This window comes from Protopterus annectens, chromosome 9.part0, assembly GCF_019279795.1.
Source record: "Protopterus annectens isolate FY-2018-M chromosome 9.part0, PAN1.0, whole genome shotgun sequence".
Taxonomy (NCBI): domain Eukaryota; kingdom Metazoa; phylum Chordata; order Ceratodontiformes; family Protopteridae; genus Protopterus; species Protopterus annectens.
The window spans coordinates 881,758,284-881,772,519 of record NC_056743.1 but is presented as its reverse complement, the minus strand read 5'-3'; the positions used below and the strand labels follow the sequence as shown (position 1 = coordinate 881,772,519).

General features: G+C 38.2%; 1 protein-coding gene across 5 annotated transcripts in view; it reads right to left on the bottom strand.

Annotated features, from left to right (window-relative positions):
• Positions 1-14,236, bottom strand: part of ARHGAP9 (Rho GTPase activating protein 9) — a 1,328,608-nt gene that overhangs the window by 308,258 nt on the left and 1,006,114 nt on the right. For all 5 annotated transcript variants that reach the window (XM_044083613.1, XM_044083614.1, XM_044083615.1 and 2 more), the window contains one exon: positions 13,775-13,885. In XM_044083613.1, the coding sequence (XP_043939548.1) occupies positions 13,775-13,885 (111 nt within the window). The remainder of the gene's footprint in view (positions 1-13,774; positions 13,886-14,236) is intronic.

Here is a 14,236-nt window from a genome sequence, read left to right as displayed (position 1 = left end):
CATGCACACATGCCCCCCAAAGACCTAATGAAAAGAAATAGACACACACACACACACACACACACACACACACACACACACACACACACACACGAGAAAATACAAATATGAAGCTATGCTGTCTTCCCACTGTCATGGTACATAGCAATTATTTCTTCAGTACATTGGTGACAACTGAAAATGAGTTTCCATTTTTAGTAAGAAAGCTGATTAGAGTTTCTATTTGTTTATACATGTATGTAGAGTAAGATTATCACATAAACAACATATAATTAACAAATGGTGCTTATTATATAAAGTGGTTTATTTTAAGGCTTAGCTGAAGGGTGTTAGCAAATAAAGGTAGTAGTCACAATTGCTGATGCAACCTGATCATCTGTACAGGAGGATAAGTTTGATCATTGTGCAATGCAGCTATTAGCATTATATCAGACACACAGATTTGCTATGATAATGTATAAACATCTGACTGGTTGTATTCTAATGTTAAATAAGTACATTTTATATCTGCCTACAGTAAAGTAACTGTATTTTTGAAATGCTGCCAGTATCAGATAAAAGTTACCTGTAAACTCAGTCATGACTACATTTTACATTTACAGTGAAAACTGAGCTAAAGTAAATCCATTATTCTTGGGAGCAATGTGAATCTTTTTAAACTCATTTTTTGACTGCAACCAAGAAGTGATCATCAATTTCAAGCAGCTGACAGTTCTGTCATATCCTGCCTTGCCCACAAGATGACTACCTGGCAATTCAGGATTTACTCCATGTCTAATGAGGCCACAGAGAAAGTTCCAGTATCCTTGTTGCACTGAATGCTTTTAGATGAGAGAGCTACCATGTAACCGTTTCAGATCTCCTCTACCCCAGGAGGAGGTAGGACATACCAAGACACATGGATCTGACCATTTTCTAAACAGAGACAGCTCTAGAATCATGGAAAACCTCAGAGACGTGGCTGCATTAATTGCAAACTCCTTAATTAATGCATGTGCTGTCAGAATAGCCTGGCTGAATGCTTATTGTCTTCTATTGCCCTCAGTATATTTAGTTTATTTAATATTTGCATTTGTTTACCGGGATATTTGACTGGGCAGAACCCCTTTTCAGCAGAGGCTCGGAGAGAAAAGCTCCATTTGAATTTGTGGAAAACAATAAATTTATTTTTTACAATACAATTTTCAAATAGTTGTACATCAGAAAGTAAGCCCACTGCAGAAAAAAACACATTTGTGCCACCCTCTACAATATAACTTACTTCAAGACTACAACACCTCAGAGAAGGTAAAAGGAAAAAGTGTAAATAAATAGCTCTAGAATCATGGAAACCTCAGAGATATGGCTATATTATTTGCAAACTCTAATTAAGCATGTGTTGTCAGAATAACCTGACTGAATGTTTGTTGTCTTTTGTTGCCCACAATTTATTTATATTACTTATTTATATTACTTATTTACTTACATTTGTTTGCCAGGATGATCTGACTGGAGAGAGCCTTTTTGGTTTTTGTGCCCTTATCAGGTATGTACCTGACCAGGCATATGCAGCAACTAGAGTGACCTCAGAGGTTCCTTAGATAAAGAATACAAGCATAGCAAACCTGCCTTGTATAGAGCACCTTAAAGCCCTTTCCCTCTATTCAGCCTCCTACAGATTGCTGAGAGATAATCTATGCCTGGCTTGCAAGGCATCCACAAACACCACACTTATGGATCTCCTACATATTCAAACAGTCAAACAGTACCAGAAATACAAGGTCAAAGGACTTGAATTTTGTCTGTGACTTAAACAGAACATACTGGGGAGACAGATATGTGTCTCAGAGTCTGACCACCCTATGGAACAGGTTTCTCATACATGAGAAGCTGAGTTCATCTATTATCCAGTTTAGGCACAACCTAGACCAGTGGATGGGGAATGGGAAATTTACACTAGGCTTGGCACCCATGTCTCTTATGGACAGAGGTTGCTTACAAATGCCTAGCTATCAATGCCCTTTTCAGATACAGGACATCATTATCCTTTTGGGAAAACTTGGCTAGGCTTAGAAAGCCCCCCCCCCCAGGTTGTTAGCCTAGTAACAATCTATGAATCTATAAAATAAATAAATAAATAAGGGTTATATGTTGTGCATCAGGAAAGCACTGTTCAGTAAGTCAGTAATGACTACATGGATTTCAATTAAATGGACACTGACACAGTAACTTGATACCAGATCTATACCCTCAGCTGGCAGTTTCCTATCTACTTATGGCTTTCATGGATCACATGCCCCCAACACCACCACCAATAAGGATCTATCACTAGCCAGCCTGTTATTGCTTACAACCAAAAGTCCTCTGGCATCTCAACTGCACTCAGAATGAAGGCTGCTAGTACCGTCAATGAAGGTCTCAGTGGAATGTGCCTTAGAAATGTCTATTATTAGTGTGTATACCCAATGTCATGGATTTATTTTTAAACATGAAATGTTAAGTTTTACGCGGCAGTAGATTTGAAAACCTGTTACTTGTGAAACAGAAATAATATTCACTTAGCCTGAATATACTTACGCAATCATTTTGTTATGGGAAGTAAATGTCTAAGTTGTTTTTTAAACATTAAGTAAATTATGCAATCAGTTCAACCAAACCTTCAGATGCATAGCTCAGGCTACAGTCAAATGGGTTTAATAAAGCAAGCATGCCAAAGTTCTAAGTCATCATTTAAAAAAGACAGGCCCTTATAACATAAAACAAACATTCCAGTGAAGTAGTGTGGCAAATAGGAAACACAAGCATGATAATTGAGTAAAGCCAGAATAGTTCCTTTTTAAAGGAAAGCACATGAATCATTTACAGTTACATGCAACATAAACCCAAATGTGCAATATGCACAATGCATTGAGGATACAAAGGCTCATAATTTTTAAATGCACTTTGACCTTGGAGGTAGCAAACATTCAGGAAAACAGTGTGGTGGCACTGCAATCTACAACAGGCTAGGAAGTACTGTCTTGGATATCAATACTTTGCCTGCTAATTATAATGGTATTAACTTGTTTCTATCAATACTTTCTGTATTTACACATCATCATGATTTCAAAGACAATGAGTATGCTCCCAGCTAAAAATTTATAATGCTTTATCGATGGCAAATATGGAACTGCACTACAGAAAGACTGCAGCAACATAGTAAGAGGATGGTTTGTAAAGTATGAGAAAGCATACACCATACACAATGTGGGCAAAGATTACTTCTGAGAGGCAATACTTCTTGCAGCTTATGAGGTGTATGAATTTTCGTTATGCTTCTTGTTTAAACCTTAGGCCATCTGAGAAGCAAAAGGTCCTGAAACATCAAGACAGACAGCAGTAAAATAATTTTATAAAGGACAGAACAAAACTCCATATTCAACTATATTTGATAGAAAATTAAATAGAACCACCTCTTTCCCATATGTTGGTTGTAGTAGGCATCATGAAAATTTTAGCACAACTTTTAGCCTCAGCAAAAATGCCCCAGGCCTCAAGATCCCAAGTCATCAGTATCCTAAAATAGGACAAACTTTTACCTACTGTCATTGCCTTTCAATGAGGCCTTCAGGGACCAGACCAGGGATTAATTTATAGTCTCCCATCCATCCATCCATCCATCCATCCATCCATCCATCCATCCATCCAAGTAGCATTTAATGAGGGTCATGGAACCCACTTTGCTTTACATCTAAAGGACATCTATTCTGTAAAACAGGTATTCTTTGAGAGACAGAGCGAGCTATCACATCAGCATGTCCCAGTGATGCCCTAGTGGAGGTTTAGTTTTTTGAGCTAGTGTTTAGGGTATCATGGGTGTGTCAAGAATTTCTAGGTATGGCAGAGGCCCCCCCTCAAGAGTCTGTAGGAAACAGAAAAGAGAGAAAATGCTTTATGGCAGTTTGTCTAGCACATGCAAGACATGCCCTTGATTATTTTGGTGAGGAAATGCTGCAATCTTTCGAGGTACTTTTTACGTTTTAGACAAGTACATACTGAAAAGTGCATTCAGTTTTATTATGTGTTTGATGATGAAGATGTAGGGATGAATGATAACTTTCAATGACCTAGAAGATGACATCTATCTGGATAGATAAAAGAATTTCCTAATGACAGTGCATGCATGGCAATGAAAGGATAGTTCATTGTCAATGAAGGTGCCCAGGCCCTCAATAACTGTATCAGTTTTCAAAGTGGTGTCATCTATGATAGCTGCATAGCTGACAATGTTTGCCAAAGGACACAATACTACATTTATTGCTATTTAGATTAAAGTCTTGGTCCAGGCACCCCTTATTTGTATGTGGTAGTTGCTCCTGGAGAATATGAAAGCCAAAAGGAGAGTTAGTGACAGTTCCAAGTTTGTAGTCACCTGCAAACTTAGTTACCCAGACACTCTTGACACTGGCATTGGTATCAGAGAAGTAAATACTAAAAAGAAGTGGCCCAAGGACCAATCCCTTGAGGGATACTACTAGTAATGATGCTTTTTGATGAGACCATGCCCATTACACTAACAGATTGGCTTCTACCAATAAGCTAGTTTGTTATTCATTAGGTAACCTAGGAGGTTATATTTAATTTGATTAGCTTGTTGATAATGTGGTATGGTATTAAATGTCTTATCCAAGTGGGGATAATCAGTGTGAACTGATTTGTCTTCCTCCAAAGCATCAGTGACATGTTCAAAGCAGCTCGCCAAGTTTAGGAGGCAGGATCTACCTTTAGCAAACCCAAACTGGTTTGGATCAAGGAATTATAGACTGCTGATGTCCTGGTTAATAAGTTACATAATGATGTACTCTATGCTTTACAAAAAAGGCTGCTGAGACTTATAGGTCTATATTTTCCAGGGTCATTGGTGGGGCTTCCTTTATGGAGTGGGATAAATACAGCAGTTCTCCACACCTCCATCTTACAGCCAGCAGAAAGGCTGATATTTAATAGGTTCATATCAAGCCTCCAAGGTTGTACATGAGGCTGACTAGAAGGCAGCCTGCATGTTGTCTGGACCTATGGAGCTAGTCTTTTGGTCTTGGAGACTGCCAGCAGGACTTGCTTCAAAGTGATATGAGTTGGGTGTGGACATGCTAACATATGGGAGAAGATTAATGGGAGATAAGGGTGCATAGTATGAACTAAGTTTAGCCACTAATATGTTTGCTATGTATTCTAGGAATGAGTATGTGTTTTTATGTATTAGCTAAGTGCATTGCTGGGTATTTATTCTAAGGTTTTTGACATAGTTGAAATGGCTTTGTGGTCATCATTAACACAGGTGTCAATTTTCAGTTCTTACCTTTGGAAGATTTGATTTTGCTTTGAGTTCCTTTTTAATCTTTATTGGTTCACTATTACAAGTTGGGGCATGTAGGTTTTTTTTATGGACAATACGTTTCTTCCTCTAACTGTATAGTTTGCCTATAGCAGGGTTCTACAATAGAAGTTCATTCCTGAAGTTGGCATTTTATTTGTAACTGAGAGGGACTGATGCCTCAATCCATTGTTTTAGGTGAGCATAGAAGCTGTCCATGAATGTAGCAATGTACAAGATGGGGTCATTGAGTGGAGGAAGGTGCTTAAATTTGACCAGATCATCCACTGCTTGCAACATATCTGCATTAGACTAACTCAGATTTTACCCTCATAGTCAATGTTACTAAGTGGTGACTGGATTTGACCAATTATGAGGCAAATACAGGCAAAGAGCATAGTGGGGTTATATTGGTGAGGCCTAGATCCAATATTTTTTGAACCCCTACTTGATACATGCACTTTCTAAGAAGGACTGTGCATGCACACTTGTGATAGTGTCAGTTTCACATTTAATCTAAGAACAGTCAAACCCTCCAGGAGAATAGTATTAGGTTCAGTTGGGAAGGATTTTAGTTTATTTAGACATGCCTTGTGGATTGCAAGTGACATGGACAGCATACAATATTTCTGATGTGTTATGGATTTTTATTGACAGTAAGTAGGATATGGATGAGCTCAAGGTCATTGTCCTGCCTTATGGGTGTAGATGTGACTTGGCTTCTCAGGAATACAAACATGCCCCGTCCAACATCACAGTAATTTTCAGTGGTGGATCTGATAAATTTGCAGGTACTGAAGCCTGGCTCTGTGGGGTGCTATCACTACACTGAAACCATGTTTCAGTATTTCTGCAGATATCTATACTTTTGAGGGTAATGAAAGCCCGTAAGGAGTGTAACTTTTTATTTAGGCTTCTAGCATTGGGCAGTGCTACCTTTATAAAATCTTTATTTTGCTTGACAATGACAGTAGTCAGAGGAAACTGATCTTGACATTTGAAAAGTTACTATTGGGGGGGAGAAAATATTTTGGTCAATATACAAAAGCCATGAGGAGAGAGGTACAAGCTATCCCTAACAAAGCAGGATCAGCTGTCAATCATCTTGTCCAACACTGATATATATTGGACACCCTTAGAATGATACCAATAAATAGGCCAAAATTAAAGTCAATTATCTTTTGTTTATATTCTAGCATCATTTCTTGGTGATTCTAGGATGCAAGTCAAGACTATTTGCATACTAGCCTTAGACAAATATTCTGAGAGCTCCATCTTATCCCTCTTTATATGATCCAGGAAGGTGTGTCTCAAGTTGTTGATTCCCACATGCCCCAGTATATGGTTCATCTAGCACCCAGAGTCATTCCCCAGTCTTGCACCCCCAAACATCAACAAAGAAAAAGGGTCCATAATCTGGTGTCTGGTGCTCCTTAAATACAGGTGCCAATTAGGTCCCATTTCTGCACCCTAGCCTAAAACCTCCTTCCTCAGCTGCAGAGCTAAAAAAAGCGCTCCTCTTTCCTTAAACTTTCACATACTATGCTGCAAACAGTGCTACAACTCAGGTTTGACTTACAAAAACAGAACTTTTTTTTTTTCTTTTAAACTGTAGCAAACTGCTTATTACATTTTTAATGAACAGTTGCTACAGTTTATACCATACATGGAGTGCTACAATGCTCAGTTTTGACTGCAAATGCAATACCAGTATTTAAAAGCACATTATACTAAACAGTGATCAGAGCTGGGTGATTGGCTGCCAGCTTCATCCTACCTAGCTACATTACTGACCGACTCATGTGTGTATCTTAGGTAAAAGGACTTGAGGTTCAAACTTTCAAGTGACATGGCAGATCCTGGAATGTGACAGACAGCTTACTTTCACCCTGTCCTTGCTCAATATGGTGAGTGGTGCGTCTTTCTGTCTCAATATGGAGTCATGTACGACCAAGAGGTTACCAGATGTGTTGGTGCACTAGGGACTTCTTGATCATCTCAACATAAGATGACTTATTTGTTGATCCAGGAAAAGATGGGTATGGCTGTGTGAGGTGGGTGTCAGTAGTGACAACTTTGTGGGCACTACTAATACCTTTGGATGTGAGATTGTATTCAAGGCTAGAAAATGCTTGGACCCCTCACATATAAATCCATCTACTGGAAGAAGCAAATGGCTGTGAGTGATCATGAGGTACTTGTTCTTCTGCCTCAGGGTGCCTAGTGCTATGACTCTGGGTACAGACAGTGTGGGGCACTGCAATCTCGTGTCTCATAGTGTCTGGTGTGTAAAGGTTACACTAATGAGGTTTATTGTAGGGAAGGACTTGACCCCAAGGAAGGCACATGTACTGCTGTCTTTTTTTTAAGTTTGAGTTGGATATCTTCACGAGGCACGATTAATACATTTTCAAACTAATATCACTAATTTAAACTGCAGTGCTGTACTTTACCCAGAAACATGCTACACCATGATGTAGGTAAGCTTTCTGAGTTAATGAAACCAATGTTTGCAGTCTGTCTAGGTTTTAAATTCTTTTAGTGTGAATTTCTAACTATTAATGACTTATACATAAAACAAGAAACTGTCAAGTATCCTCTGTTTATCTTCAACTAGATGGAAGGAGCTGAAGAGCAAAGAAGATAAGACCTTTCCAAAAAAAAAAAAAAGCATGCCCAGTGTCTTCTAATCAGCGAGTCTCATTTAAAACTGAAAATCAAAACTTTTTAACTGTTCTGTTCACACATTTTTAAAAAAGCAACTGCTTTAACAGTATACTTACTTTGCTGTAAACCATAGAGCTTACTGACTTAACTGACATGGTGCCTCACAATCTGTAATAGATGTACCCCATCATCTGAGTGGGTAGGGGGTACATTTGACTTATGACGTTGGTGCTGCAGCTTACCTTGACATACAGTTTGGAGCAGTAATTTTTGTTTTTTAATGTTAATGCTCTGTTCACTCTCTGCCAGCCTTTCATTAGGGTAACAAATGCTTGCTTCCAGTGAGGGTGCGAAAAGAATGATCCAGACAGAGTTCATTAAGATACATAGAGCAAGATCACAGACAACAAAGAGAAGAAATATGTCTTTTTTAAGAAATATTGCTGCCTCATGATTAAAATAATTGTAGCAGAGAAGCAGTGAAGTTGAGAGATCAGACAATAAATACTACATATGAGAGAGAAGAGAGGTGGGGGGCAGGGTAGGAGAGAGAGAGATTGAAAAAGCAAGAGAAAGATAGAGAACATGTATGTGTTTGTGGTGGGGGGTCCAGCAGGAAAATTTTACCTTGCTGCGTTACATTTATTCCTACCTAAACTGAATTAGAGTGCTTGTGTGTGTGTGTGTGTGTGTGTGTGTGTGTGTGTGTGTGTGTGTGTGTGTGTGTGTGTGTGTGTGTGTGTGTGTGTGTGTGTGTTGGGGAGCAGAAATATGAGTATGGGATTCAGACAAGTAAGACTCATCCATGCATCTAATATGTGATACACTAATACACTACTAGCTGCTCAGCATACACATACATTTAAGTAAAAAATTTAAATGAGTGTGTGCTGTAGGAAGGAGGTATTTTAATGGCATATTTATTTGTAAGCTGTGGATGTAAAAGGGGAGCTTGCATTCCTTTAGGTTTTTATCATAATAATTGATGCTAATACTCCCCATAATATGAAACACCATCCAAACATTTGAGTGGGCACTCTTCAGATAGACACTGTACTGTACTGTAGCTTATCTTAGTTAACAAGTCAGTACAAATATTTTTGTTTCCAGCATATTAGTGTTTAATAACTGCTAGCACTTCACTAACATAACAAATGCTGACTTCCAGTGAAAGGATCAAAAAGCAGTTTTAAGCATACATATATTTTTAAGAAACAGCATTGCTGGAAACACGGCAATGGAGACAGAGGGAGCAGTGAAGTCAAAAGACATAAGTACAATATATAATGGAGAAAAGAGAGGTAATCCAGCAGACAAATTCTGCCTCACCTCCCCTCTCATTTTGGAGTTAGGTCTATCTGAATTGGATTTTTTGTATATGTATGTGCATGTCTGCGTCTATGAAAAGTCAAAATACATTGTACTTCTGAAGATCACAGTCATTCACATAGCTAGCATGTAGCAAAATTAATACATTAATCTCTTTCACAGGAAACAAGTAAATTTAAGTAAACAATTCAAAATAGTACATACCTTGTTAAATGGTTGACTACATTCTTGTATGTAGCAGAACATGATACTTTTGTTTGTTACATTTTGCACCCATGGCTTACAAGCCATCAGGCCCACTCTCTTTTAACCACTTCATTCATTCCTTTCCTTGGGCAAGTCAACTGAGAGAGGGCACCATCACATCAACTATTAGAGTTGCTTCAATGTTTTTTTTTTCAGTTTTCTCCAGTCCTTAACCTCTTCTGCATCCAGCAAGGCTCTGCAAAGGAGAGGTGCAATAAGCTGTTCATGGAGGCCACGCCTCACTTCCTTTAATTCCTCACTATAAGGTAGGGCTAAATTTGCACAAGTAAAGAAGGTGGCATGCAGGATAGTATGACTTGATAAATGATGCTCTCATACAAATTTCTAATCAGATAACAATGTTTAACATAAATAGTCTGCAGATATAGTAACAGGCTATGGTCATACCTCTCAACCTCTTAGAGCAAGAAATCTGGACAAAGCCATAGATAAAAGTGGGACAAAGGCCCACAAATAGGGACATCTTTTAAATATTGCTCATACAAACTTAAAAAGTTGATTGAATAACAGGTTTTGCATTGGTATGAATTTTCCGAAGGGTATTAAGTCTGAAACTCAAATGTCTGTCATTATTCTCTAACTTCAGTCTTTAATGATTTGCCACTAATTTTCCAGAAAACCACAATTTTATAAAAAAAAAAAAAAGACCAAAAATATGAGGCAAAAACCTGGACATTTTGAGATAATCTGTAGACTTGAGAGGTATGGCTGGGGTTAATGCACGCACGTGTGTGTGAGTGTGTGCATGCGTGCATACATGTATGAGTTTGTATGTATGTGTGCAAGTGCGCATGTGTTTGACTGTGTGTGCCTAGGGTTGCCAGCTGTCCGGTTTTTGACCGAACTGTCCGGTTTTTAGACAAATTGTCCAGTTAAAAAATTTAAACTCATGAAGTCCGGTTTTTTTTTTGTGCCGCCAGAGGAGAGGAGAAGGTAAATGTATCCAGCTCGAACGGGAGCGGTACGATACACTACTAGCTACTACACAACAATGAAATGTTTTTAACTTCAGTATTCCTGGTAGCTACATAGTTTAGACAGTACATACATTAACTTAAGTGGCAGTGATGCAATACAAATGGACAAATTTTATTTTCTGCTATACGGATTGTAGAGATATCACTGGAAGGCAGTACTCCACGGTGGGAAAACGGTATTTTTTTAGCTATCATTATCCTACCAACTACCAAGCAGTGACAAAAGAAATCTTATAGCAAGATTTAAAACGCTTAAGCACTCTGCCAACATTGCCCAGTGTTGCATTGTAGTACACTCAGACTGATTTTAGAACTTCACCATGCAGTGTAATACTGCTAGCAATTAACACGTCCTGATTTGTATTATCCTCATCTACTATGTTGAACCGTATTCCATGAAACAAATTGTGCATCTTGCTTTTTGGGCACTTGCAGTTACCCAACATTATTTTGCTTTTACTTAATTCTGTCGCAAGGGACCACATCGAAAAATAAAACTATCTCTGTGCCATGTTCAGAAAATGGCAAGTGTGCTAGCTGCATGTGATTTCTTTTCCTACGTGCATCTTTCTTAGATCTAGAGGCTTGAGTCATCTTTCATTCAGTCTTATTGCCATTTTACAACTGCATAGCGGCGGTCCAGTCTGCATCTTCGTAAACTTGTATTAGAGCGCATTGTTGTAGGAAGTTACCTGTTTTAACCCGCAACTTTGGCGCGATATAGAAAAACATTAATGAAACTCTTTAAAGTATGTGTGCTTTTCTGAGATTATGACGTATACTTTGAAAGTAACATAAAACATGTCACCTGTTAGAAATCCATTCATCCACAACCCCTTTATCCCATTTTTTGCATATGTGACATGTAAAGAAAAAGAGTGGGAAGTCAGTCGGACCCAGTACAAGATCTTAAGTACTAGCATCTGAAATATCACACTAGGGGGCAGTAACACTTAGCTCAATTGACCCCCACCCAATACAGGCGCAGTCAAGGACTGAAACTTCCTAATCCGAAGTACGAAACGGAAAATATGTTACATCTTAACAACTGAGTACCTGTCCCACGCCCCAGTACAAACAGTATTTGACAGAACTTTCAAAATGCAAGGGAATGTTAAGATCATCATTTCTGAATGAGCAGTAAAGTGATGTTATTGACTTAAATGATCTTATGGGGTAAATCAAAACTTACAATTTTTTAATAGCAAAGATAACTGCTTACATTTTTTTTTGATTTTTTTAATCAGATTTACCACCATGTGCACAGGCTGCTAGCTCTTGACCTTTTTGACCTTTTATCTCCATGGATCATCCATAATTAGGTTTAGGAACATAGAAAATAAATAACTGGAGAAAAATGCACCATATTGACACTTTTCATCAATACTGGTACTTACATCTGCAGCAGCCTAGCAGTGCAATTAGTGCCGCCTGTGTTCTTTTCTCCCCTTTAAGTACGGCTTAAGTCATCAAAGTGGGTGGTCCCATCAGCTGATGGCACTGTGATGTCACAAAATAGGTGGGGCATGGGCGGGAGAGGGGGTGGGAATGGGTGGAGTTATGTGTGATGCGAGGGGCATGACTTTAGTCCAGTTTTAGCCGCAAAGAAACCTGGCAACCCTATGTGTGCCTACGTGCCTGTGTAAATTAATCCAAATAGATACCTATTTAATATATCTGTATATCTATATATGTAGTTACAATTAACTTTGTTGATAGTGTTTTTAGTCAGCAAAGCAAAACAAAACTACTGTTTGTTTTATCAAAAAAAGTTGTTGCTGACTGCCATAAACGTAATGATTGGAAAATTTTTGGTTTCTGTCCTGTGTGAGATATAGATGCATGAAAGAAGAGGATATTTTTTCTAATGCTGAAAATTTTAGATACACCGATAGCTTTGGCATTGAAGGTAGGAGTGTGTGAGTGCGTGTGTGTGTGTGTGTGTGTGTGTGTGTGTGTGTGTGTGTGTGTGTGTGTGTGTGTGTGTGTGCTTGTGTGTCTGTGTGTATGTCTGTGTGTGTGTGTGTGCGTGTGCATGCATGTGATGTGTGAAGGTGTTTGTGGCTTAAGGTAAGAGGTAGGTAAGGGAAGTTGTATCTGCGAGTATTTTGAGGAGTGGTACTGATAGGTAAAGGTTTTTTTCCTAAGACAATGTGTAGGGTTGGGGGGGGTAGAAGAGTTAGGGTTAACAGACACAAGCAGTGAGGTGGAAGGGCATGAAGACCTCCTGTCCATCTTAACCATATCTGCTAAACCTAATCCTATCCATGTCACTACCCCAACCCCAACCTTACACATTACCTTACAAAAAAAACTTCCTCTAACAGTATCACAAGTATCACTATGCAAATAAAGTATATCCAAAGATATTATCAAGTTTTATTTATTTATTTATTCAGTTTTCTTTATCATAAAAAGAAAGTTGATGTTTCCATTTTATTGATTTTTCCTTTTCCAGTGTAGTTTCAATTTTTTTTCAATGTTACTTAGGCTTGAAATGAAAAACTCAATGTAATTTGCATCAATGTTTGTGAATGTCAGTGTTAGGGATATATATATATATATATATATATATATATATATATATATATATATATATATATATATACACAGATACATACATACACACACATATATATACATACATATATATTGTTTCCTAGCTTCCTATCAAATAATCAAACACTCACATGGTCAAGCCAAAAAAACTTGAGCACTAAAAGACTGAATGTTAAAGAGAAGAGGACCTATAGTCTGTGGGATCGTGACACAGCAGAGATCAGGATATTGCTCCTTTCTCCATAATGGGGAGATCTTGGTGTTGGTATATATAATTAGCTGGGGTACAAGGTGCAGGGAAAACAGGTGTCTAGTTTCAGTTAATCTTTCAGTTTTGCAGGCATATGAACAAATAAGACATCAAGGACTGAAAATATATTTAAAATGTCATGGATACTGGCTACACCAGGCACTGAATACATAACTGAAGCTGATGACCAGACTTGCCCAATGCATTTGCTATTAGGCTGGGAATCACTTGATTATATATGAACACATAATGATGGCTTTTCATACACCCTCACTTATTCATAGAGTACATACCAATGACAAGATAAACTTCCAAATTAAACTTCAACCATCTTTTTGAAATATGCAAATCTCAAGATATGGTACCGTGAAATCTTTTGTCAGAGTTACTTACAGGAGAAGAAAGTAAGGGACTCTCCAGAGATGAAGTTGGAGAAATGAAGCACACATTCTTCTCTGTTTCTTCACTGAAATTATTGTGAGGCAGGCCCGCATGATGTGGCACCTGTACAAGAAAATAAATGTCATTATGGCTGCTATGAGAAAATTAAGTTTATCATATAGTCACACACTTATTAGGAAAGGAAGATGAGCTTCTTTGTGGCTCTGTAATACACTCTTAACAGCATTCCTAAAGTTTAAAAAATCTCATTTTAGCTCTCCACAGCCTGCTGTTGGCAACTATTTAAAAGTGTGTGGCTACGCAGAACTTGCAGGTATGACCAGCATCAGTAACCAGTGTGTAATGCCATGAGGTTGGAAAGACAAATGGAAACACAAGTGGTTTGTTTGCTACTGACTGCAAATTATGATATATCTGAGCACTGTGGAATTCTCATTTGACGTCTGACAATTT